This window comes from Homalodisca vitripennis, chromosome 6 (genome assembly GCF_021130785.1).
Source record: "Homalodisca vitripennis isolate AUS2020 chromosome 6, UT_GWSS_2.1, whole genome shotgun sequence".
Taxonomy (NCBI): domain Eukaryota; kingdom Metazoa; phylum Arthropoda; class Insecta; order Hemiptera; family Cicadellidae; genus Homalodisca; species Homalodisca vitripennis.
The window spans coordinates 14,549,068-14,577,060 of NC_060212.1; the positions used below are offsets into that span (position 1 = coordinate 14,549,068).

Here is a 27,993-nt window from a genome sequence, read left to right on the forward strand (position 1 = left end):
TTTGAAACGTTTTGAACGTAGATTAAAAACGTTTGAAACGTTTTGAACGTAGAGTAAAAACGTTTGAAACGTTTTGAACGTAGATTAAAAACGTTTGAAACGTTTTGAACGTAGAGTAAGAACGTTTGAAACGTTTTACCAGATTCAAAACGTCCGACTAAGTAAACTCTTGGTCACTCTGCCTCAGTGACATTGCTACTCTTTAATCACAACTCTAGGCTGTAGCGTTAATGGGCTATGCACAAAACTGAGAAAAATATAAATACCTGAGCCATTTGTATCTGTTTCAGATAAATGGTAGTGGGAGAGGTGTCTGCTGTGATCCAAATCTCTTTGGACTCGTTGTTCATGCCTTGGGCGTCCTGGTGGACACGGAAATAAGGGAAAATAAAACAGGGCCAAATTAAACCACACAATAAAACGTAACAGTAAATAACGTGCAAGTTGTTAACTAAATCAATAAAACAAAGTTTAACCCTTTGCGATCAGGAGGTCTCTAATGTGGCCAAAACTCATGTCTCGCTCAATTTGGACAGAAGTCTCAGCTCGCCGGACCACTCGTGGTGGCCGGCGGTGTTCTGCGTCACCATTTGGCACTTGCGTAACGATGTAGGCCACTATTACTCGGATTCAATTATTTAAACAACAAATTTAAATTCAATTCTTAAACAATTTTGAAAGTTTAGTAGCTTCAAGGTTGAAACCTTTATCGATTGGTTATTTGCTTTTGAATTTTGATTTGCTGGATAAAAAATATGCAGTCCCAAGTATCAACAGAATATCCATATAATGAGCTTGATTTCCACCAAACGCACTAATATTTAAATATATTAATGGGCTACAGTGATATTGACACTAGGATAAAAAAAGTTCTGAACGATGTTTACTATGGTATGGGCTGCAAATATTAATTTAGTTCCTTAATTGGCCGAGAGATTGCAGCACTTTCCAGCCACAACTGGATAAGGACTGAATTCTATAACTGCGTAATATAGTTCGGGCCGTACTTAGTTGCCTGACGAGCTGGCCATCGATACAGTGAGGGCAAGATAACAGCCACATTTAAGGCCAGTCGATACGAGAGACCAATTATATGAATTTAATGCTGATTGCAAAGGGTTAATATGTTAATAAATCATAAGGGAATATTAAAAACCGTGGACAAGTAAAAAACAGCAAAAAATCCCCAAAAAATACCAACACAGGAAAAATTGTAAAAAGTGAAAATAAATGGAATAAATTAGATTAATTGAACAATTCATGGAGAATAGTATGTTTTTTGTTTTGGACTTCCAACATTCAGTTAGATCAATACTCACGATGATCCGCTGCTTCTGATGTGTTCGAATGTGTTTGGAGAGGTGATCACTTCTCATAAATTTCTTGTTACACTCGGGACACTGAAACCTCTTTTCGCCTGTGTGCGTTCGCCTGTGCCTCTGAAAAATACACGTTTTCATAAAACGTTACAGTACCCACTACCAAATATTTTCCAATGGCAAGTTTTAAATTATATCACTGATCCCAATACACACTAACTTCAATAAAAAATTTCTCAGATAATTATGGCTAAAATTTTACTGCTTACACTATTTGTATCTAGTTGAGACGTTAAAAACGTTTAGTTTTCCATCTGTCTGTCTGTTTTGAGTTGAGTTACAGCTTTGTTAAATTGTATAAGACCTAGTTAACTCCAAACGGCTTTTGCAGAGTTAATTCATCACTGACTTCAAAGTCAAAGTCAAATATCTTTATTACATGAACATTAAGTACAGTAATTTTGTCAAGTTTTACAATAGATATAAAGTAAGATATACATATACATATAGAGAGAGAGAGTTTATGCAGCTTCCTTGAACTCTTCTATGTTGTAGATTCTCTTCTTAAGAAGGAAATTTTTGAGTGGTTCCTTTAGTGCATTTCCAGTTAGACTTTGTAAGTTCTCCGGTAGTAGATTTCTAAATTTTCTTCCTGCATAGGATGGTTTTTTCCTCAAAAAGTGCTGTTCTATGCTGAGGCAGTATATATCTAGAGGCGTGGCGGGTAGGGTAGTTGTGGACATCTCCAAGGGTTTGCAGATTGAGTCGGGAAACATGTATGATAGATTCATAAATATAAAGAGCTGGTACAGTGAGTATCCCCAGAGTTTGGAATGCTTCTCTGCAGCTTTGTTGAGGCTCAAGATTGGCAAGGGATCTAATTGCTCTTTTTTGCAGTATCAGAATTCTTATTCAGATTTCCATTAGAAGTACCCAGATGATTAGGCCATATCTTATATGAGACTCAACAAGCGCATAGTACGCAGCCTTAGCTGCTGCTTGAGTACAAACTGTTTTTATACGTTTCATAACGTAAATTCCAGTGCATATATCTTGTTGGAGATAGTGTTTACATGTTCAGTCCACGAAAGTCCACTGTCAAGTGTTAAGCCCAGAAATTTGACTTGGTTGAGGACAGTTATATCTGGGACATCTGCAGGTATTCCTTTTTTCTTGCTAAAGTGCACTTGTGTTGTCTTTTCAGTATTTAATGCCAGGTCATTTGATACACTATACTTAACAGCTCCTTGTAAAGCTGTTAGTGAGTTAGTGGATAGTTCTTCCGTAGAGTCATTTTTAACAAGGAGTGTAGTGTCATCTGCATACATTATACAGTCAGTACTATAGTTTTCAATAGTATGGGAAGTCATTGGTGAATAGTATAAAAAGTATGGGGCCGAGCACTGATCCTTGAGGGACTCCTCTTGTTAGTGGTTTTTGAGTTGATATATATGAGCTAGTAAGGCCAGATTTTGGTATCCTGTACCTCCACAACTTGAGATCTTCCTTGTAAGTAGCTTATGAACCACATGTTCTCTTTACCTCTTATACCAAGAGTTTTGAGCTTTTCGGAAATAAGATCATGTCCCAGGCAGTCGAAGGCCTTGCTGTAGTCAATGAAAAGAGCTGTTACATACTTTTCTTCATCAATACTGTCAATAATTGATTCAACCAGGCTTATGATTGCAGAAATTGTAGATTTGCCCTTTTGAAATCCATGCTGGTTATCTGCTATTAAAATTATGGTGTTTAAGGTAAACCATCAGCCTGTTCAGCACAAGTTTTCTCTATAACTTTTGAGAAAGTCGATATCAGTGAGATGGGCCTATAGTTTTGGGGCTCTGATTTTAGTCCTTTTTTGTGCTTTGCATAGACTTTAGAAACTTTGAGCTTTGTAGGGAAGTGGCCTTGGGCAAAAGACTTGTTGACTATGGCTGCGAGAGGATGGGAGATTTCTTGCGCACAGTATTTAACAATTTTTGAAGAGTATTCATCTAAACCACTGGATGATTTATTTTTAAGATTCTGAATTACCTTTTGTACTTCTAATCCAGGTTGTAGGTGGTGTTAGTTAAATGATTGTTATCGGAGGAGTGTGTAGGAGATTCTGGTCCTCATCTATTCTGTCAGTTGGTAGTAAATTATTTTGTTCTATTGTGATAAATCTGCTATTTGGGTGAAATAGGTGTTGAGGTTTTCAGCTACTTCCACTGGGTCATCTATAGTTATATTGTTAATGTTAATAGCATGTTTGACTAGGGCATGTCTTGGTAGTCTTATTGCTATTTCTCTCACTATTTATAACACTCCATTGTTGCTTTTGTTGTGTTGTCAGAGTTTTGTATATATTGAAGGTTAACTTGTTGACACGCAGCAATTTTAGCTTTTGGTCATAAAATTTCTTTCTATTCACCATTTTCTTATTCTCTCGTGTTTCCTGTTGTTTCATAAATATTAAGAGCTCGTATATAGGAGGCTTTCATCTCTGCACACTCTGAGTCGTAGTAATGTGATGGCTTACTGCCAACTCTGGTTTTGCTTTTCCTCTTTGGACAGGCGATGTCTAGGGCAATGCTGAGTATCTCGTTGAAGTTGTTGTAGGCTGTTTCTGCGTCTTCAGCATTGTTGACAATGTCCCAGTTCTTAATGGATAGTAAAGATTTGAGATTTTCCAGATTTTGTTTGCCTAAGTTTGCGCTTAAGACTGATGGATGTATTTTTTGTCATGAATAAAGTCCACACTACAAAGCTGGCCTGTATGATCAGATGAGACCAGTTTGTAAGATGGTTGCAGCAACTTTTTTTCTTCTGAGATACTAGTACATATGCAGTCTATAGAGGGTGTTTGTTTCAGCTGTGACACGAGTTGCAGGGAGTGCAAGTCTTCTCATATTTTGCATGGTCAGTTCATCATTAAACATTACACTGCCAGGATTGTTACTTCTAAGACTGTCAATATTTATGTCACCCCATTAGTAAGAACAATTTGTTATGAGCTTGGTTATGGTCTAGAATGTTAGATAAGGCGTCCAGGCTATTTCTTATGTTTCCCGCTGGGGGTCGGTATACTCCTAAAACATAGATTTGCTTCCCACTTAGCATGATACGTATCAGTGCTGCCTCAAAGAGGAGTTCCTCACAGAAGTTATTTATTTCAATAGCCTCTGTGTTACTTGTAAGATTGTCTTTACAGTAAATAGCTGTACCCCCTAGTCTATGCTGAGTTCTGCTAAATTCGGATATAAGAGTATAACCATGTAATTTTGTATTAAGGATTTCATTTTGGCAAAGACCATGCTCAGTTAGAACTACAATGCTGGGGGATGTCTCATTAAGCAGGTGGTTGAGTCTATTTACTTTGCCAGATAGCCCTCTTATGTTTTGGTGCAGCACTGTCAGGCAGTGGTTTTCCCCTGCTGTGTATGACCTAAAAAAGATTTCTCTTTGTTGGCAATAATTGGTGAGCCCTGGGCAGTTGGATTGTCAGAGCTCGCTGGTGGTCTCGTTGTAGAAGGGAGTATGGGGAGTGGAGAGTTTGTTGTGACTTTTGTAGGATGTATGGAGAAATTTAAGTTTATTTTCTTGTAATTATCAATGTTAGTTATGAAGAATTCCTCATATGTTGCATTTCCTAGTTTCAGTGCTGTCACCGGTGGGCCTTTTACACCCTGTTAAAGGACTAGTGTTTGTAAGAGGTGATCTGCTGGGCGGGTTTTGACTAGGGTGGAGTTGGGGCTGACTCTTATTTCCTAGTGAAACTGTTGTATGTTTTTTACAGTTTTTCCTGTATTTAGATGCCCTGAGAGAAGCACTAAAAATGGTTTTAGTCTTGATGTTAGGCAGTGAAGATTCAGCTTCTGCAGTCGAAGTTCTTATACAATGTAGTCCTGGTTTTGGTCATTGGAAGCTCAGTGTTTTTATCGCAGATTTGACTAACTTCTGCGGTCGAGTTACGGTGAGTCCTGGTCTTGGTCATTGGAAGTTCAGTGTTTTTTATCGCAGATTTGGCTGACTTCTGCGGTCGAGTTACGGTGAGTCCTGGTTTTGGTCAGTGGAAGTTCAGTGTTTTTATCGCAGATTTGGCTGACTTCTGCGGTCGAGTTGAGGTGAGTCCTGGTTTTGGTCAGTGGAAGTTCAGTGTTTTTATCGCAGATTTGGCTGACTTTCTGCGGTTCGAGTTGAGGTGAGTCTGGTTTTGGTCAGTGGAAGTTCAGTGTTTTTTATCGCAGATTTGGCTGACTTTCTGCGGTCGAGTTGTCATAAGATGTCACATGAATACAAGGTTTTTGTGTGAATATGTAAAGTCAGCTGATGCTCCAATTGATCCTGGCGAACCTTTAGCTCAGCTAATTGGAGCAGGATTGACGAGGGATGACTCATACTGTTTGTGTCAATAGAGAGGGTTTGTGTTTCTGAGTCTCTAACTAAGGGTTTGTTAAAGATTGACGTCACTAATATATGAGTTTTTTGGCTGGTTTATAAGGGTCTGTAAACGAGCCATTTCTTTTTTCATAATTATGAATAATCCGTTCTTTCTCAGTGTCTTGATCTACGTTATAAAAGTTCGAGTTCATTACGTAATTCCTTTTCTTTCAAGAGCTGCAGTTCAAGTTGCCTTATGGTATCACCCAAAGAAATGGTTCTATCTATTAACGCTTCTTTTTCCTTCTCCAGTTCTTCAATCTGAGCTTCGAAATTCATCTTGACAAAATCGGTTGATTCAGTAATATGTTTAGCTAGTTCAGAGTTTTTTAAGGTAATTTCAAACAAAGTCCTGCTTAAGCTTACTATTTTCAGCAAGGAGAGCGGAACCTACCTCTGCTGCCAAAGTAAGTGACGTTTCAAGGTCAGTGTCACAAATGTTTTTAATAGTTTTTTAATTTTATTCTCAACATATTCAACTGTGTCTGGACTGTGAGGTGGGCCACAATCAATGGTCAGTACACTGCTGTCTAAGTTATCCTGCTGGTTACTTGAGGTACTGTGGTCTACTTGTTCCATTGAGTGATTATTATCTATACAATTAAAAAGCTTGCTCTGCTTCTATTAGAGCTTTGTTAAAAATTTTATTCCTAAAATTGTCCGGTTTGTGAGATGCCAAAAACTATGAAGATGTTCAGAGTAGGAAAAAAAGGCTAGATTCCTTTACTTCTGAAGTTGTATTTTCGCCAAAAAATGATATTTTGAACTTTAATGGTTTATTTTCTTTTCTGATAACTTGAAAGATTTTAGCTGGCCAGTTGTCTATATCCTTTTATTTTTGCAAAAACAATATCTCCTAACTTAAAATTTGTACTTGTCATATTTGGTAAATTCGCTAAATTTATTGATTAATTAGTAATATAGTTTGACAGTGTCCAACTATGCAGTGTAATGCTTCCAATGAGAAAGGTCAGTGATGGAATTTGCACAGCTGGCAGTGTCAGCAGTAACCCACTTGTTGGCAGTTGGTCTGTTTGCTGACTGCTGACGGCTTTGTCAGGTGTGGAATGTGATATGTCAGCACTGACTGGACTACTTCCAGTTGTCACCATATGGTACCAGACAGTTCTCAATATATTGTTATTAATTTAATCAGAGTGTCCCCTTAGTCAGTAGTGAGTTGTTAAATGTGCTAAATATACATATATATATATATATATTGTATTGTCTTGCTTGACAATGGTTACATGAGTGTTCATAAGAGTTCTTATTGTTCACATTTGCTTGGGTTTCTTGAAGTAAGTAATTTTGGTTTTTATGATAGTAGAATTTCTTTCTTGAGGTAAGTGAATATTACTACAACTTACAGTTTGATGTGGTGTGCAGTTTGATTGGGAATATGTTGTTTTACCGTCAAAACTTCACTTAAATGAGGAAGCACTTACACTAGTTGTGTTATATGTCCACCATCTTGGTTTTTTTTTTTTTTTTTTTTTTTTTTTTTTTTTTTTTTTTTTGTGGGACTTATGACTAATAAAGGGCCACTGACGAGTTAATCCAACAATAACCTGTTTTATTTTTGATCTGTAATGAGCGGCGATGTGACTGTAGAAAAACTACGAAATAAATAACAGTGCACTATTTTGTTACTAGATGGTGTAGGCATGCTGACTGGCTTACATTGAGATGTACAATTTGCTCGAAGCATAACGTACACAGAGAATCGTGTTATAAAGTGCAATGGTTGCGATGTAGGTTTGTGCACGGCTCCTTGCTTCAAGGTTTCTCATACCGAAAAAAAAAAAAAAATACTAAACCAGTATTCACATACGGGTATGTATGAATATGTTTAAATAATGTGTGGAAAAGTGTTGCTCCTTGATTTTTATTAATTTAAAAGATATTTCAAATTCAACATAATTTCAAATTCAACAAAATTGAGTAATAACTTGAAAGTTTGTACAAAAAATAACTAATATTCTGGTTAATTTTTTAATTTTTAATAAGCCCTTAAAAGAAAACAGTTCCTCAAATAATGCAGGGAGACCATACCTGCAGTTCATCTGAGCGAGTGAAACGTTTGCCACAGAACTGCCATGAACAGATGAAGGGTCGCTCGCCCGTGTGCCACCTCAGGTGCGCTCGCAAGTGCGAAGTCTTGCCGTAGATTTTGTTACAACCAGGAATGTGGCAGATGTGGAGCTTCTTGCGATCACTGTTCCTGAAATACAGAGACTCGTGATTACAAACCTTACGAAATGTGATAATTTCTGAGAGCCATTTAATAATTTTGATAACAAATGTAATAAAATTAGAAAATACGACCAGAAGAAACATGACTGAAGATGCAGATTATGAATACTCAAATCTTCATCTAACTAAACAGATGAAGAATTGGTAGAAGTTTATGTCCAGTATTCTTTTTAGGCAATACTCCCATTACTCTGTCTTCTTTTTCACTCTTAAATTTTGTGTCCTTAACTGTTCCGTCTTTACAATAACTCCTGCCATTCCTAAACCAATTTGTCTCTAGTGCCCTTTATTTCCCATTCTAATACCATTTTAAAATCCTGTTCTCTTTCTTACATGTCTAAAGGGATGAAAAATATTTTGGAAATTTTACTTTTGAAAAAAAGGCTTTGTTTAAAAGAAATGTAACGTTATAACTGCTTTTACAACCCTTACTACTCTTAGGCAAAGTCTCATAATAACCAAACCAAAAAATGGCACAGGACATAAAACTGTATTTAAAGAATAACACGTTCTTATCATAGAGAATATATTCTTGAGAATAAAGATCACTAACCCTATGTACTCTAAGATTGTATGTATAATTTGTCCTTGGAGCTTGTATGGCCGCCGCCATTTCGTCGGAAGCGCAGATTAATTTTTGACGAAATGTTATCTCAGCTTGTGTGTCCAGCTATACTAGCCAAAATATAATAAGCCCATAGCTCGTAAGATCAGCACCCCTGGCCACTAAACATAGCAGTTATTTTTTAATATTCTCTTTGTTTTATAATGAATGGCGAGTTCTGCAAACCTATCGAACAGCTTTATTCTAAAGTAATTTTTAATTAATAATTTGAAGTACCCGATAAATTTATATTAGTTTTAAATTTTTTGCCAACTAAAAATGTATCACAGACTGCAAATCACAACTGTTGAGCTTTTAGATTGCAACACACCTTTCAAAATTTAAAAAAAAGGGCAGTGCAGAAATGTTCCGGTTATCACAGCTGAATGCTGACTCAGGTGGCGAGCACACGTACATCAATATATACACGACTAGTGTACGCTTGGTGGCGTCAGGTGGAAACGTTCCTTACTTTCTGAATAGCCCTCGTATAGTCATAATTTTGGTATTTACCTTTCACCACCTTCACTGCAGTTAGGGCAGGTACACGCGACTCGCCGGGTGCGGGGCTTCTCGCTGTCCGAGTCATCGTCCAGGCCCCACTCTGCTCCTGGGGGCAGTGGGGGCGAGGCGGCAGGCTGGGTTGGAGGCACCACCACCTGCCACCTCTCCCCCCCGCCCTCCGCACTTGCCTGGGCACCAGCAGTCGCTGCAACATCAACACCCACAAATCTCTTTAGGATACATGTAAAACTACAGCTGAAGAAATATGACCCTCGCCTCATGTCTGTCAAAATGAATAAAAAGGTCTTTTTGTACATACATATCTTGATTTAGCTTCAAACAATAGATGTGCTTGTTAACTATGGAGAGAAACTTATTTTACAAGCTAAAAACCACTTGTTACATTTGTGGGGTTTTTTTTAAGTAGGACAACTTTAATTCGTCTTTTCCTTGTTTTAAACAGTTAAAGATTTTACCACTAAGATGTCTATTTCTATATAAAGTACTAAAAATGTTTTTTATTAATGGCAAATTCTTAGTTGAGGAAAATATTTACACATTGAGATTGAGAAATGCAAATAAATTTCAAGTTCCGAAACCTAATTCAACATTTTATACTAGAACGTTTATTTTTATAGCCCCTAGGTTATTTAACAAATTGCAAAACAACATAAGCAATGAGACAAATTGCGCAAAGTCTTTAAAATTATTGAGAGAATGGTTAATGTTTCAACAAAACATGGAGACACTTTTACAAATAATAAGTTTATTATAATCTAGTATTGTTTAATTTATATTTAAAAGCTTTGGTTGATTAATTAGTTGTTTGCAGAAAGTTATGTTTTCTTGTTTTTCTTTTGTAATACAGTAGTGATTTTGTTATTATCTTAAACTTTCATAATAGGCAGTAAGCACACTTATTAATTGTGATGTTAGCTGATTTTAAATGTTTATAAATAAAGAGTATTGCTCCGATCTCTGAAAACATTAAGTGTGTATATCTGATTAATGAAGGAACCCCTAATCAGGTTAATAATAATATTAGGGGCTCTATATTTTTCTCAATTTGTGTGTTATTATTTTTATTTAGTAATAGTAAGTAATAAGTAGTTCTAGTAGTAATAGTCTACTAGAACGGTAGACTTTGACCAAAATGGCAAATACAGTTATATCCGATATTATAGATTGTCTTTGGGAGAATATTTTAGTTCTCAAAAAGCCTTTGAAATGCCCGTGCACGCTCCATTCTTATCGCGGTTGCCAAGGAAGTATTTATAAACGACCTTCACTCTGCGTCAGAGGGAGGGAAGCGCCCTTTTGTATAACTCCGACCGCCTGCTCGTCAGTTCTGCGTCTCCTACAGGGCCATAACCAAACATATCTGTGGTGTGTATTACTACTTCCACAGTTGTCACGAGTGCAGTGCGCCTCTACTACATATCTCGTTATTATTCTTCGTCGTATCATAGTGTTGTGATTAGTTTGAAATATTTATCTTATTTTATAGTAAAATGTAATTGAATTTTTTTGTTGTATCACTTTTCTAAAAATCAATGATCCATATTTTCCAGCGTGATATATATTTCAACTGTGAGATCTTAGATTTTGTGTTAGCTTAGCGATCCTCAAAGAAGTGTCATCATTTTTAGTTTTATCCATCTGCCATTAGTAGACTAGGACATAACCTTACTTGCTGTATAACTTTAACAAAAGCGAGCCCGATTGTCAGCCTTATCAGTCACGGCGCAGTTTTAATATGTCACACCCGTACTTTTTAAATTGTCAATTAGGTGACAATTAAGTGCAATCTGTTAATTGCTTGACAGATTGTTCACACAGCATAACGACTGATGTGAGATTTACTGACTATTGTTACATGTCAATGTTGCATATGCGGCCTTAACAGCAATTACTGACAACACATTTGACGAAACAATTATGCTCACAGACAAGTTCTCATTGCTACACTAACTTTTTCAAAGCCTTACAAAACTATTGCCTTACAAAATGCTTTATTTATGAACGATTTTGTATAACAGCTCATTTTTTCACATACGTACGTACGTGACGTGTATGTATGTTGTGGTTAACAACATGAAATCGGCATGGATAAAATTGTCCACCTACGTTCAGGGATTAAAGTAGCAGTTCCTCTGTTTGCTTCGCGCAGTCTTTCGCAGACCTATATATTGTCCACAAAGGGTTAAAAGGTGAAGTACAATGGACTCAACTCCAACAGTGTTTTACATAGAAGAGTAGCCAGCAGAAGATGCTTACCTCCTATAATCTGCACGTTGGGGGGCAGACTGTGAATGATCTGCGGCTGCTGACTCTGGGGGGAGACTTGCAGGGCACTGGTGGGTATCAGCTGAACATTGCCCAGACCTGGCACATTGATTGTCTGGAGTCCCTGCATCTACAGCGCAAACAGTTATAAATGAAAACGTAACTACGGTGGAATGGGTTCATTCGGTGGCAAATGTTGAGTTCAGATTACAGACGCTGCACTAAGCGCAAGGTCAAACGGAGCTAAACTCAACATCCGCAACAAACCATTCCAAATTATCACATCTTAAATATACCACCACAGCTAAAAAAACAACTGAAAAAAACCTTGCAGAACAGAGAAGAAATTTTTTTTTAGAAAACCAAAGAAAATGTATTTAGCAGTTCAAGAACTGGTAATCACATTCTTAATTAACAAATTGTCAGTTACATGGAACAATAAATGCTGAAACCATAAGTAAACAATATTAACTGAATTATTTAGTAGTACTATTAATGTCACGAAAAATTCTTCAACATTATACAATGCTTTTAAGTTTGTCATAATTTTCTAAATTTGTTTATAATTACTGATAACTTTTTATTTACTTTCCAAACTGTACATTGGGAACTTCTTATAGCTTTTGACCCCAAAAACTGTTTTGGTACATGTGTATTTTTCATGTAGTATTTTTCTGAGTTTCAATTTTGTGTTATTGAGAGAAAAGAACATTTGTTCAAAAATACAATTTTAACTTTTCTAAATGAATAAAATGTTTCTTAACATAACCATATTGTTTACGTATAACCAATTTCATCCTTGCTTAGACAGCAGATTTCAACTAAATTCAAACTTTTACATAAATTACATATTTTTTGCTATGCCATAAATAGAAATTGCACATTGTACACATTCATGACATCATATTACAAAACAAAAAACACACCATAACTTATAAGTTAAAAGGAATGCATTTGAATCATGTTTGGTTAAATTTATGATATTACCATGTGTTATATTTTCTACCATACAATCATATAAATGAGAAAGAAATATACATTTATACAAACAAAATATTTATGAATTGCTTTGTATATTAATAAGTATTTTTAGTCAAGTCTGTAGTAATTGAGTGTCCATAATTAAGCCTGGAAGGTATAGTTGAACTAAGTAAACTTTATCGAATTAATGTTAGCTATGTTAATTTAAAATTAATTTAATTTTGCCATAATATGATCAAAGATTTTTGTAGTAACTATTACACCAGTCAAGAATCGGGTTACCTGAACGACGTTGTTGGCTCTGACCGTAGAAACCCCACTCGTTGTCTGCATCAAGTTGGCAAGACTGGAGGCAGGGATCACTGTGACTTGCTGGTGTTGGTTACCTGCACAGAAACACAAAGTTCACAGTCCAAGCCAAACTCCTGCTGAGAACACAATGTCCACTATCCGTTCTGAAAAAAAGGTTCGCATTGAACTCCGTCTACTTTAAAGAGTTTCATATTGCAAATGATGCTGACTTACCGACAGTGCTGAGGGATATCTGCTGAGGAAGACTGGTTCCCTGCTGCAGCAGCACGTTCTGAGCTTGCTGAGTCTGCAGACTACCTGAGTCAGCAGTGGACACCACACTAGGAGATGACACAGTCTGTCAACAGAAATCACAACTTAAACATGAAATCTTTTTCAAAAGAGGATGGCATAACTCTGTCTTGGATAAAACAGATTGTAAGGAGAGGTCGATCCACTTTAAAGCCTTATTCTGCCCGTCCTTATGGGCCACTGGCCTGTGCGAGGATCTATCAAACAGAATAAGGGGAATAGTCGATACAGTGCAAGGTCAATGGTAACCCAGCAGGGATCACTTCTGGCTGGTTTATACCTACCAGTTGAATCCACCACTGGGCACAGCAAAAACCGATGTGCCACTTCAATCTGGGCAACCTTATGATGTCCAGTAGCGGCACATCACTAACCGCAAATGTTGAGATTCTGGGGTTCAAGGGCAATTCGATAGGTCTAGTCTACTGTGGGAGATGATTGTTGGAGTTGGTGGGGTTTGTTCCCTAACCTCAGAGGTTCTTGTTAACCTCAACTAGGGTGTGCCTGCTTTGGCTGGTTCAGAGCTGGCCTCCCCCTTCTTCAGGGGAGACATGACTTTGAGATGTAGTGCCCTAATTCTTCCTCATGGATCTCGATAGGAGGCGGCCCCTACTCCCTAACTTTGCCTATCCTGAATATCCTGTCACTCCGGAAGCAGCGCTAAGGTTCTTACAGGACTAAGTGCAATTTATAAGCTTCTTGTCCTAAGAGAGCAAAAAAAAAAGGTCAATGGTACTGATAAAAGGTGCAATGTTGTCAAAGACAGGATTTCAACCTATACTATCTCTAAGTGAGAAACAAAGTTCGTCATCGGCATTCCTGATTTGAAATTAGCTTTTTCCAAGCAACAGATGGTGTTTGCGACCCATCTGAAGCTCTTGACATCGTTTCCTCTTGTTCAGTTAGGAACCTAGATGAAAGATTTGATTTTTGTACCAGGTGAAGCATTGCGAACGGCTAGATTAACTACGTTTTCCACCTGACTATATACTTTGCAAAACGGAGAAAATCCAGCACTCGTGGCTCTTGTCAGACGCATGCATCCACGAGGCCATGATTGTCTACGTGCATTGAAGTGATCGTGAACCCTTGCCGAATAATTATCCGCCTATATCTTGGATCACAGTACATTAAAGACGTGTTGCTCCTGGCATTCATGAAGGTGTCACAATATAAGTGAACAATATTGTTACTCTGACAACCCACAATGGCTGCATGTCTGTAAAATAATCCCATCAAAACAGAAACAAGGACAATAAAAGTACATGATCAAAAAGTGACCTGACCACTGATGGGATTTTAATCTCTAGAGGGTATTCAAAGTCCAACACCTCAGACAGCAAAGCATCTGCTTACACTGGCTCTCTATAATTTTAATTATTCAATCTGGAAACAGCATAAGAGACAAATCCTTCTGAAGCAGTATTTGCTAAACTGAATTCTCTTTGCCAAATGACGATCAGTGTGGTTTATAGTTTATCAGAAGCAGTGACATCACCATCTTACATTAATAAAAAGAAAAGAATCAATGATTTTCTTCTAGAATACTTTTCATATTTGAAATAAGAAAAACAAAAAAACTATAGTAAATTTCACATAAGACCCTCCTTGGTTTTTTTACACCACGTTTTCATACAGTGCAGTTTTATAACTTTTCATTTTTTAAAGGTATTAGGTTGTTAAACATGTATAAAAATGAATTGGATATATTTAATAATAATTTTAATTCATTTATAAATAAGCTAAACATTATTGTTTTAACTTAAGGTAGTAACCGAGTTTTGTTTAGTTTTAGTTATTATTATGTATTGTATTTTATTTTTATTTTTTCTCGTGCTGTAATAGAAACAGTTACTCAGCCTAATAATGATTTTATAATCGAGTCTCTTCGTATACGTACTTATATATTATATTGTTAATTATTATTATTAACCTGTTCAGTATTGTCAATATAGCTGTTTTGGAATAATATTCCTGTAACTACTAAAAAAAATAAATAAATAAAAAGACTAGAGCCTTGTAAGAATGCTAGAAAACTTCTGAGTTGTAAACTAAAAAATTTAGACTATTTTATAAAATCAAAACCTATTCAAATGAAACAAAATTAAAACCATGTCGGAAGGAAACTTCCAGCTGATTGCATCCTACAACCGACAGACACAGGAGGTATGAAGTTACCTGGACTGTGACACTCGGGGTGGACACGGTGGTGGTGCTCCAGGTGGAGCTGGTGGCAGTGTTGGTGCTGACACTGACGGTGGTCGGTTGCTGCTGTACAACCAAGTGGTTGCTGCCGGCAGAACTCGGTTGCACAACCATCGTGCTCTGGTTGCCACCCTGCACCACCATGCTCTGGCCGGGGGAAGCCACTTGTGCTATCTGCACCTGCTGCAGCTGCCCGCTTGGCGTAAGTATCTGGGCTATCTGTGGTTGCATCTGTGAAAGACACCACATTACAGATAAACTCTTATTATATATATTATACATTATGATACTTATAACACTAATAATAAGGGCTTGGTTCGAAGTAAAACGCACCGGGACTGCATTCAGGTACTTCCAGTTGTAAAAATGAGTCAAATCTTTTCCCTACACTTTAGAAATACATAAATACTCTGTTTTAGACCTCATATTTTCAAATATTTTTGGAAAGTGCACAAAGGTAACCAACTTTTCTAAAAGATATACCATTTCCCTCCGCCCCTGGGAGTTTACAGTTACACCGCCTGTACCTGTAAAATCAATCCATGACAATAATAGTTCCAAGAGGGTTTGTTTCCAAGAAAACAAGAAGTATTATGTTTAAATCCTTCTGTCTGTGTTAGAAACATATACAATATATAAAGACACCTGTAACTGACACATATTGTGTATTTGTATGCGTTATAAATATTTCCGATACAGACAAAAATTTAATTTCATCCTTGTTTCTTTGGGGTGGTCCCAAATCGGAATGGTGGTTCCCCTTTCTCCTTAGAGCCCTTTTATGCATGCGTTTTTGTACGGACGATAAAAAAAACGCACGTTTTTAAATACATTGGACCATATGAGTGACTTTATGCACTGTCGTCCGTTTTTACAGCTCTTGCGTTCGACGTCCGTTTCTAAAACATGTCGCAGTGTTTTAGAAACGGACGTCAAACGCAGGGACGGACGTTTGCTCAAAGTACATGGCAGTATATGGCCGCATTTATGCAGACGCACGTCAAACGCGCATTCCTCACTCCAAGCCGCAGTGCAGCCAACCGCCTGCACTCGTGTTGTCTGCACTGTGGTAGTTCTGCCAGGCTGTCACTTTGTCTTGTCTGACCACGTTTTCTATGTTGCGCGTAGTTTAGTGTACAATGGAGGGAATTAATACAGAGTTATTAATGGATGAAGTTAAGAAGAGAGAAGCGATTTGGAATTCTTCTTCGGAGACTTACAAGGACCGAGTACTGAAGAAAAACCAGTGGTCACAACTATGTTCTTCTGCTCTAATTTCGAAGACCAGACTCCTAAAGAAAAGGCTGCAACATGTAAGTTGCTCCACAAGCATCACACAACTCAAAATCTTCCCACAGTGGAAATACTTTCAGTGAAATGAATAATGGACCCCAGTCTACTCTGTCGTCGTCTTCGCAGACTGCACCCATTGCACAGGTTCTGGAGAATTGCACCCGAAACATTGAAAGTCCTTTAGTTGTTCTAATATGTCAGTTGTAGACTCCAATTTTAGTGAAAATGACTTTAATTAAAATACTTGGAAGACATTTAACTGTAACTGACTTAATAGTAATATTGAATTAAATAAGAGAATAAAAATAGTAATTTTATTAATTATTGCCACCTTAAATCTCTATAAAATAATAATATTATTATTACAATAATATTATTGTGGTAGCACTGCTACCCCCACCATCAACCTTTTGCATACGCACGACAGAAAATTCAAGACGCACGATATAAAACTGTAACGCACGTTACAAGATTTACGGTCCGTTTTTTTAACGTCCGTACGAAAACGCATGCATAAAAGGGCTCTTACTCTTAAGAGATTTATAGTTTCTACTACAATACGCCTTCTGAAATACACAGTTCCATAACCAATGAAACTGTAATAAGCAAACATAACAGAGAAAATTGATGAAACATATCAACTTTGAGACGTCCTTGTGGTTAAACCAGTTAATATTTTATTTGTCTCAAAGAAATTAGACATTAGTAAGAAATCATTAAAGATGCCCTTCAATGAAATCAAGAGATACAATTGAAGCATAACCAAACAAATACTGAATGGAAAAAAAAATCTTTGCAAGGAACTGCTAAATTGATTGTTTACAATAACCCATAGTAACAACATAAATATAAACAAACAGTGTAAGTAAAATTCTAACATTTTACCCATTATAATTGAGATTTGATTTTATAGTATTTCATCACTCAAAAAACAATAAAAATAACATTATAAAAATATACATTTTTTCTTCCAAATAATAGAGTAAGTGAAACTATACAGATACTATCAAAACAAAAGTGGTGGAAAATTATGATCACTAGTTTGTTTAGTGACATAAATTATTACATCCCCAAACTCCAAATTTTAAGGATTTTTTACATGTAAACGTATATTATAGGTATAAAGCCTTACTCCACAACTATGAATTAATTTGAATTTTTTATACATTCGATTTGGGAATATTAATTTATTGTTAGAAGTATTCTTGTGATTAGGAACTAAATGAAATAAACAGGAATATTCAGGAATGACAATATGTCTGATATTTTAGAATGGAGGAAATTTAAATCAATTTCAAGGCTCAAATTATATAATTTGAGCATTGAAATTGAGACCCTGCTCATGTCCTACCTGAGACATCTGGGGAATCATCTGAACCTGTCCGGCCGAGGTCTGAAGAATGTTGGGAAGTGAGGTGGCAAATGCCTGAAGTGGGAAGTGTACCGTGTGGTACACTGTCTGACCGTTGGCCGTCGTAATCGGCACCTGCACCGGTATCGTCTGCTGGAGTGCCGGGAACTGTACCACCTGTGGTATAGCGGCTGGTCTCACTGTTACGTTCTGGCCTGTGGAACAAAAAAATTATTTGGTGTTACAATTCTAGTACTATATATATTTTATATATAATTCTACATTACGCACGAATTGCAATTTTTACATTATGTTGCAAATGTGTTTGAAAAAAATGTATTCTTTTTTTCCATCAAATATTAAGCTCCACCCTTTAACCGCTATGCCCAATATATTCCGTGCAACTCTAGTTTTGTGAACAACCGCCAAGCCCGACTATACTTGTTCTCGTATTAACAGCTGTTGTATGTTTGTTGCTCAGCTGTTATATTGTGTTCTATTATGTTAGAAATGTCTATAAGATAGCTGTCCAGTTGGTGGTGCAATCTTGTGGACGTTACTCAAACTACTTGGAAGCCATGTGTTTTGTAACGTACACTAATTCGGGAATGATTATGTTGTTAAATTGGGTCATGGCTCAAGATATAACTTGCCAGTCCATCGCACCACCCTATCAGAGAAAAAACCATCTTACGCCGGCTGCAGATTTCAAAACCATCTACCTGCATTCATGAAGGACTTCACTGGAGATCGGCTAAGACGAGAATTGAAGACATGGCTAGTGAGAAGACCATTCTACAGCATTTAAGCAAATTCTTCAAAAACAACAACGGAGGACCCCTACAATCTGACTAAAGCTGAAATGATTTCTGTTTATTGACTATATTGTAATTCTTGATGAATGTACAATAAAAATATTTTGACTTTGACTTTGATATTTTATAACATGTTTTCCGATGTTTATTCGTAGATAGTTATAAAATAGTGGTAATATGTTGTGATGCAGAAAAACCAATAGACGAAGAGAATCTACTACAATTACTAGACCTTCCCAGTTGTTTACTCTTATTTATTAAACTTTAAATAAAGTGTTTAATTCATAAAAACAGGAAAATTACTAGGTGCTGAGAGCTCTTTAATGTCACTAAGCCCCGTGCTGGGTGTTGTCTCGAAACCAGGAGCACAGCGGTTTAAAGGATTAACTGAGGTTTTTCAAACATTAAAAAAACCTTTTAAGTTATCCTTTAAAAGTGAACAAAAATTTAATAAGAAGTCAGTCATTTAAAAGTTATATTTTTCTGCATAAAAAACTAAAATAAAATTTATTTCTTAATGGTATACAAGGACTTTTTACCGTAAGCGTAGCTCAAAATGTACATCATTATAAAGGGGTTATTTAGCAGAGATGAATGGTTAAGGGAAAAACCTGGCATCAGTTATTATAATAGAACATTCTTATTTTTAGGTTGGGCTTTGGACTTCACTTGATGTACATATTACATTACACTTTTAAACAATGTACATCTTGAGCTATGCTTATGTTACAGTTGTGTTGCCAAACTCCTTGTAGACCATCCTCCATTGGATGTTAAGAGTCACTAACTACCTTCATCACAGGTTAATTTGTTATCAAAACAGAGAGAGTAAAATAAACACAAACCGATCACTTGTTATGACACCCTTTTAGCAAGACCCACTCCACTCAATGTCGCACACCTCCCTTACAGCAAAATGATTGTCCTTTCTCCATGCAGAATTCACCAACAGTCCAATGGAAGCTTTCAGCTCCTGAAGAGCTGATATGCTTCCATGGTATTTACAGTTTTATTTGTACAGTACCATTTTTTGTTGTTGTTCTCTTAGGACAAGAAGCTTAGAAATTGCACCTAGTCCTATGAGGACCTTGGTGCTGCTTCCGGAGTGACAGGATTTTCTGCATGGGTAAGGTTGGGGTAGGGGCCACCTCCTGTCAAGATCCATGAGGAAGAATTTAGGGAAATCTCGTCATGACCCCTCAGTGAAAGGGAAAGCCAGCTCTGAACCAGCCTCTCGAGTCAAAGCAGGCAGGGGGTGGCACACACTTATGTCTAGACTGGCGAGAACCTTTGACTCTTAGGGAACAGACCCCACCAACTCCAACAGTCATCTCCCACAATAGACTAGACCTATCGAAATACCCTTGCACTCCAGAATCTCGATATTTTCGGTCAGTGATGTGCCGCTTCTGGACATCCATAAGGTTGCCCAGATTTAAGTGACACATCAGTTCTTGCTGTACGATGTGGGTTCATCTGGAAGTTATAAACCATTTGTGATTGTGTAGTGCTTAAACATTATTATGACTGTAAACAACGTAACGCAGGGGACTTACCTCCGGGGAACTGTACGGTCTGAGTTTGCAGGATGCTGGTCGGCAGGAGTCCGGGACTCCGCATCAACTGGGGGTGGGAGATGAGGGTCTGCCCACCCAGCTGCTGGCCGCCCCCCGCCGGGATGAAGAGGGCCTCCTGTCCATCAACAGTGACTGTCTGCATCGGCTGTACCACATTGTACAGACTCCCGCCTGCGGCTGACAACAACTGGCCTCCCTGCACACATCAACCGTGTAAGTTTGTGGTCAACTAACAGCATTCCACTTTGAAGTATTAAGTAAATAACCTAAGTGCATTTGTTTTCTGAATTGGGCCAGACCCATTGTAAAGAACCAAGGGAATCACCGAAATCTAAGTACTTCTCCTAGATTGGTTGGACACGATATACCGTGCAAGTTCTTTTTACAAACGCTAAGTTTACTTCACTGCCTGCTTTCACAGTCTCACTGTCACAATTTATATCTAAACACGGATAAAACAAAATGCCTAAGTTTTAAAACAAAACAAAATAAACAAGCAATTACTCCACTCATTGAAATTGAAGGGAAAGAAATAGTATTTGCGAAAAAAGTTACATTTTGGGGCTAACAGTTGACAATAACTTGTCATGGGATGCTCACGCCATAATTATTATAAATAAGATTAATTCTGGCTTGTACGCAATAAGGAGAATGTCTGATTTATGCACTACTGACACCTTAAAACTAATCTATTTTTCTCACATTCACTCTCACATTACATATGGACTGTGTGTATACCGGGCTACTGAAAATAAAAATCTCAATGCAATACTAAAAGTTCTAAAAAAACTGTCAGATCCATTTAAAAATTAATGTTTTTCTAATCTGTCAAACAACGTTTTAAAGAATTAAGACTTTACATTTTTTTAGCCATTATGTAGATGTTAAACATCCAACATAACTTAAGACCTTAATATTAAATTTTGTAATAGTAAGTGCATCTGTTTAATACTTGTTAGGTATCTGTAACAAATTAAAATTATAAACTTTACATTACAATTATATATTGTAATTTGACTACTTTTTTCATTAAATTGACACTATTTCGATGTACAAAATGTGCAAATGATTGAACAAAGATTATTTTGATTTGATTTGATTACAATCTGGCTGGTAGATCAGATCAGTGTAAAGTTTCGCTGTACTTCTAATACGTTATTATGTGAGAAATATTTGTCATCAAATAAATTATTTCTAGGTAAAAAATTGTGTTGTAATGTAGGCAGCCCCCAAAGGTTTCCACCCTTCAAAAATTAAATTGATCTGAAAGTTTTAGTCTTGAAGTGGAAATCACATGTGCTCTTACATAACATAAAAGCGAATTTTTATCAATAAAAGTCAGTAGAACAATACTTGCTTAGTGGGCGCACAATTTAACAATGATAAACAAGTTGGAGCTAGTCTCTATTTTAAAATCTGACGATAATCATAAAACTCCTGCTGGTATTGTATTTTTCAAATGCTTCCACAGGAAAGTTTTCAGTAAATTAACTAATATTTATATATAATAAAAAAAAACAAACACCAGACATTTATGTATGTAGATGGGGTAGTTTTAGGAGAACTCAGAAAAAATGTTTGGGGTAATATAGATCAGTTTGGGGTAGTTTTAAGTTAGGTTGGGGGTAATATAACAGCTTGCTGTTGACAACACTGGAATTACCACTCCACCCTCAGTTTGATTTGGGCGTTACCATGATTCGAGCAAATTAAAATTTATGTACAGTAAACTACTTGTTATAATTTCTTACTACACATTTCCCGATACAGAATTCATAATCAAGCCTACATTATTACCGTAGATGTTATGGACCACTATACAAGGTGTTTGAAAAGTCTGGGTACCGCTTAATATTTTACAAACCATAGCAGATAACATCTATAAACTTTGCACAGTGTCATGTGGCTATGTAAACTATTTTTCCTTGCTATTACCATGACATGCCAACCATGGGGGGACAGCCCACAGAGGAAAACATGGAAATCTTAAATTGAAGCATGGGTCGAGTGATACCTCATTTGAAAGAGCTCACTTAGTAGAGTTTAATGCCGCAAACCGCATCTCAAAAGGTTTATCCAATCAGAAATGGCGGGTTGTTTTAGGTACACATTGTGAAGTACATTATGCGCTGCCATTTCTGACTGGATCGTCGTATTCTGATGCGGTTGGTGGCGTTTCACTCTACTAACCAATGTGTTTTCACTGACTTTTTTTAATTAGCAAATTATGTCATAAATTTATAACACAATAAATAAAACTAAAAAACATCGGTAGGTATTTATTGTGTTATACATTTATGACATAATTTGCTAATTAAAAAAGTCAGTGAAAACACATTGGTTAGTAGAGTGAAACGCCACCAACCGCATCAGAATATGACGATCCAGTCAGAAATGGCAGCGCATAATGTACTTCCCAATATGTACCTAAAACAACCCGCCATTTCTGATTGGATAAACCTTTTGAGATGCGGTTTGCGGCATTAAACTCTACTAAGTGAGCTCTTTCAAATGAGGTATCACTCGACCCATGCTTCAATTTAAGATTTCCATGTTTTCCTCTGTGGGCCGTCCCCCCATGATTGGCATGTCATGGTAATAACAAGGAAAAATAGTTTACATAGCCATATGACACTGTGCAAAGTTTATAAATGTTATCTCCTATGGTTTTTTAAAATATTAAGCCGTACCCATACTTTTCAAACACCCTGTATAATTGTTTAGCCTAACTAACATTCTAAATCAAAATTCATTGACTTATATAACTTAACTGAGAAACCTCTCATTTTACGTTAAATATTACTTGATACTTTTAACAAAGTAATCAAGAAAATTGTGAGTGCTAAATGGTAAATATTTAATTACTGCTTAATTCTTTTGGTCCTCATACACCTTTTGAGCCACTGTGTATGGGTCAATATCACAAAAATAGATGAACCTAGTTGAAAAAGATTAGTACACTTAACCACTCTTGACTGCTCATGCCATAGTATCATTACTAAGACGTATATTGTATGACTATGATTTTAACACACCATATTATCCATATTTTTTATTATCCATATTTTAAAACTAGTGGTACCAATTCTGTATATAATATGGACACTCCAAAAAACTCTACTGTTTTTATTTTTAACATGTAAAACACAACTATTGGGTAGTTTATAATTTCTAATGTTATTTAATTTCAATTATATTTTAGTTTTAATATATAACTCGTTATACAGTTTTTACATTTTTAGTTTACTTTTTATACTAATCATAACAATCAGTTACTCTATTTTATATTATGTATATTTATCTGGAGTTCTGTTTTAGACCGCCACCAAAACAATCAAACGTAAATATAGAAATAAAATTATCAACATACTTATTGTAAAAAAAATAATCCAACGAAAACCATAATTAATTCAAATTACAATACCAAACGAAGTAGAGTTATTTTAACTGAAAAATAACAAACAAAACATTCACATGAATTAACATATTTAATTGTCTACTATTTCCTGGGGTTTATCTTGTTGAGAAAACGCAAAACAAGGAACTTCACAAGGTAAATTTACTTCCATTGTGTAGAGACATGTACATTGACAAAACTATATGTTATGCCTGTCATAACAAAAATACTGTATTTTGGTTTCTTTCACCAAAATAGCAGTTTGCATCTTTGACTGACTCCTGTGCCCTTGTTGCATACATTACATCTTGCAGCTTTTTGTGCAAAACTGGTTTTTGACACCCAGTAAAATGTACTTTTGAAAACATTCTGACGAATATAACATGATGAATATGTTTAATACAGAATGATATTTTCAATACTTGTAATTGTCATAATTTCAATGTAAACAAGTATAAAATTAAAATGCCTAATTATTTTACAATATAAAATCCACATTACTTTGGGTTTTGTTTTGATTGTAGATATCAGTAGATTTGTATCGACTCGTTATTTTATTCTTCTTTGGGTGGCCTGATATGAAACTGTAGTAGTTTAATTTATTTATTTAATTAATTTATATATTATTTGACACAAAATGATTTAATTATTTATATATTATTTTACACAGAACTATTTAATTATTTATATATTGTTTTACATAGAAATATTTAATTATTTATATGATAAATCATTTTATTATAGGGCAGAGTATAGTAAGCGGACCCGGTTTTTTATATCGATTAGTATAATCATCAATAGGCTACATATATTCATATATCGAGTACGACACTATCAATCAATATCAATTGAAATGAGAGCAGTTTAATATACATAGTGAACATCTCATAAATCATTTTAAAAAAAACATAAAGGCCAAACAATTAGAAGTAGGAAACACTCATAAATAATAAGTAAATGATAACAACATAACCAACATTTGGAACAGAAAATATGAATGTTGTGGAATTATTTATTTGTTTTTTCTGAGCAGCAATGATTAACTTTTTTCAAGAAATAGTTGAAAGCGTCCTCTCCAGAAAAACCACACTCTCTTCTATACAAAATGTTCACAGAGATGATTTACAAGCAAGTCGTTTGGTAAGCCATTTTTTAAAACTTCGTTTCAAAGCCCTCCAGCAGCTTTCCCAGCCAAGACTGTCTGAGTATTAGTACCAATTGGTGGGTCTAAAAAGTTGTCACTACGGTTGATGGTAAAATGTACAAAACAACATTCACTCTACCCAAAATATGCCTTCCACAAGTTTGTGATAAAGGTTGTCTACATAATGAGTTTCTTAGCACCAAACTATATTAAATCTAACACCTCTTATTGTCTTTTACAGCAATTTCATTAAGTTTTTTAAAGTTGACTATTATTTTGAATTCAACAAAGTCACTTATTAAAAAATAAAATATTTTACTATCTGATAAAGTGTTTACAGTTGATAAAAGTTATTTATTTTTTTAATTCTAGACTAATCAGTATCAGTTGGTTATATCGATGTTTATCATTTTGTCAATATAAGAAACCGGGTCCGCTTATCATACTCTACACGCATTATATTATAATATAGGAATATAAGGGTTTTGTTATTGTTTAAGCCTAATCTGCCATAAAAGGTGACTATAAAGACAGCCTACTCACAAGTTTTTCTTACGTGGACTAAAAGTTTTTATTAAACTTGTAGCCTACAGTTTTAGTGAGTCTAAGATGTTTTATTCCCTTATCAAAGTGGAACTAAAATCATAAATATTTCATGCTCTTTATATTTGTCTTAAATTTCTATGTAAATGACGGTGTTAATTCATTTTGACTATTTCACCTAAAAAAGGTATTCATTGCTGGAACAAGCATATTCATTCATTCGCTATGAGTAGTATAATAGTTTTAGTTTATTGATTTTTTTGTCTTTGATACTACATATAAGGGTTTTAAAACTGTTGATATAGTTTTTTTAGTTTGAATAGAAAATATCAATTATAATCACTCCTGGTATTTGGCATAACCTAAAATTTCCATTTATCAACTGGTACCACCATTTAAAACCAGGTAAAGCAAAGAAACAGAGATGACTGAAAGTGAGGTTATCTGGGCTACCTAGCCTAATAAGTTTGAGGTTATTCCTGAATGAAATTGGTACCAATTAATTTTTATATCATAAATATACACCAAAGTAATATTAATAAAAGATTATGAAGTGTTGTTTTATTAGATATTTGATATTTACTATTTAAAATTGTAAGAATTATACATATAACCCACCTGAATAAATTGTCCAGGTACTCCTTGAACGGACACTACAGTTGGAGTTGTCAACCCTGCAGCAGACGACACAAATGTTTTGACTGATTGTCCTTGCAGTTGTTGACTTATATCATTATTGGCTGCTGATACTTGCTGCAGAGGAAGGAGGTTCTGCAGCTGTGCAATGGTGATGACCTGCGGTTGAGGAGGCGACGGACTCGATGACAGAGGGTCCCTAGGGGCCATCGAGGCCTGCTGAGACGCCACCGTGGCAGCTTCTTGCTGCTGCGACTGCTGCTGAAGATGCTGCAGAAGTGCCGCCGACAGACTGTTGGAGACCACCTTGATTTGCTGCTGCGTAGCTTTCGCACCTTGTCCTTCCTGTGCTGACCCAATTTTGCTGCAAGTGGCTGCTAGCAGCGCAAGAGGGGACGCCAAAGACTGCTTGGACTCCTAAATGAGGCGGGGCCACAAAGAAAATGGGTTGTCATCAGGTGTATACTAAGGGACAGCAATAGTGTCCCTACACAAACAGTTACGCGCGCGCCGCGCCTTGCGTTTGGCCAGACACAAGAAAACACACCCACTTCCCCTCCCCTTTACAAGGCTTGATTGATTTATTCACTACTTACCTGATTAGTGTGGCTCGACAATACATATTCCGTCTTCAGTTTTTTAGGAGATGAGGACATTATTACATCTCTACAAAGCACTATAAATCGACACTAAATTCCACTGGATACAGAGCACAAAACAAAGACGACTTTTCACACGCACAGCACCTTTCACTCACAACACTGAGAGGCTACACAAGGAAAATGTCACAGTTCGTATTCTTGCGCCGATCAATATTGTACACTATTTCGTTCACACTTAATTTTTCTTGGCCAGCCACATTAGCAATCCTACTATTAGTTTATACTTTTTAGACAAACCCTCAGGAAACTCCGCCCTCTTGAAGGAGGACTACTAGAAAATTATGGATCGAGTCACAGATGACCACTCGAGGGAACTATTTGGGGCGTATTCGCGTAGTAACCCGGCCGTCCGCACCAGAGCTGATTGGCAGCGGGTTACAATGCCCTACCCTAGCCTAATCTAAATTTGTTTTATGCTCGGAGGGTTCCAGCCTCCTCAGCCCAAATAATGTTTCAGCCCACGTGTTTCGTCTTCCAAATCCAGCACACTGAAATGTGAAGTAGATTTGTCGGTGTCCTAGGTCAGTGCCGTATCATTGAGTCTGGTGCCCGCCCTTCGAGGTTGACATTCAAACTCAACTTTCTTTTAATTTTTTTCCGATTTTATTTAAAATTCGAGTTTATAAACCTATTTAGACTATATTACAAGTAGAGAGAGACAGCCGTGTGAATAACAAGTGCTTTGGTTAATTTTAAATTGTAGACTTGCCCTTTATCTATTTATATATTTTTTACAAGTAACTAATTACTTTTTTAAGTTGAGTTTGTACAACATTGTTCAAAATCTGATCGTGCAGTTTGGACGTTGACTTAGCACGCTCTATTATTACAATATTATATTTCTTAAAAAATAACCTATTAACATATTTATAATTTTTTATCATTGATGTGATTGGCACAAGTGACAATTAACTCGCATTTGCCTGTAAATAATTACGACCATAGTGAATAAACAATTATAAACAATACTAGGAGTTCTTATACTGTATAGGCATCTGTCCGATAATTTAGGAATATAGGGACATAGAAATTTGTTGCAAGTTTCTTTCTACAATATTATTAGCTGATTAACATTATTACTACTATGAGTATGAAATTACGATACGATTAAGCTGCAAATAAATAAATAATCTTAAGATAACTCAGAAACTCAAAAGTTATTTATCTGTTAAATATCGAGATTTTAAAACATTATAAAGGTGTCACTTCCATAATATATGAATACATTATCTTGATTCATTTATGACCTACATTACATATGTGTAAAGGGAATGTTGATTTTAAATTTTTAATTCTGACAATTTAAAAAATAGAATGGCAATTTTTGTTCATATTGTAAACTTATGGTGGAAGGAATAACCAGAAGACTATTATAGTACAAGACATCATTGCCAGGCT

At 36.1% G+C, this 27,993-nt stretch overlaps 1 protein-coding gene across 2 annotated transcripts; it reads right to left on the reverse strand.

Annotated features, from left to right (window-relative positions):
• Nucleotides 1-212: 212 nt before the first annotated feature.
• Nucleotides 213-26,945, reverse strand: LOC124364127 (transcription factor Sp4-like). Of its 2 annotated transcripts, none has more exons than XM_046819337.1 (12): nt 26,530-26,945; nt 25,916-26,350; nt 20,193-20,409; nt 17,822-18,036; nt 15,151-15,408; nt 12,895-13,018; nt 12,652-12,755; nt 11,380-11,518; nt 9,112-9,307; nt 7,794-7,962; nt 1,320-1,439; nt 213-362 (listed from the first exon to the last, which is right to left on the reverse strand). In XM_046819337.1, the coding sequence occupies exons 1-12, from the start codon at nt 26,587-26,589 to the stop codon at nt 228-230; spliced, it is 2,172 nt and encodes a 723-aa protein (XP_046675293.1). In that variant the 5' UTR covers nt 26,590-26,945; the 3' UTR covers nt 213-227. The 2 variants fall into 2 exon arrangements, with proteins under 2 accessions (XP_046675293.1, XP_046675292.1); XM_046819336.1 differs by having other exon boundaries at nt 9,112-9,316; nt 26,530-26,941.
• Between the last annotated feature and the right edge of the window lie 1,048 nt (nt 26,946-27,993).

Coding starts and splice junctions, on each gene's coding strand:
- LOC124364127 (XM_046819336.1), bottom strand. CDS start 26,589: ATGTCCTCATCTCCTAAAAAACTGAAGACGGAATATGTATTGTCGAGC. Junction 20,410..25,915: donor TACCTGGACAATTTATTCAG/GTGGGTTATATG, acceptor TGATGTGTGCAG/GGAGGCCAGTTGTTGTCAGC. Junction 12,756..12,894: donor GATATCCCTCAGCACTGTCG/GTAAGTCAGCAT, acceptor GTTTCTGTGCAG/GTAACCAACACCAGCAAGTC.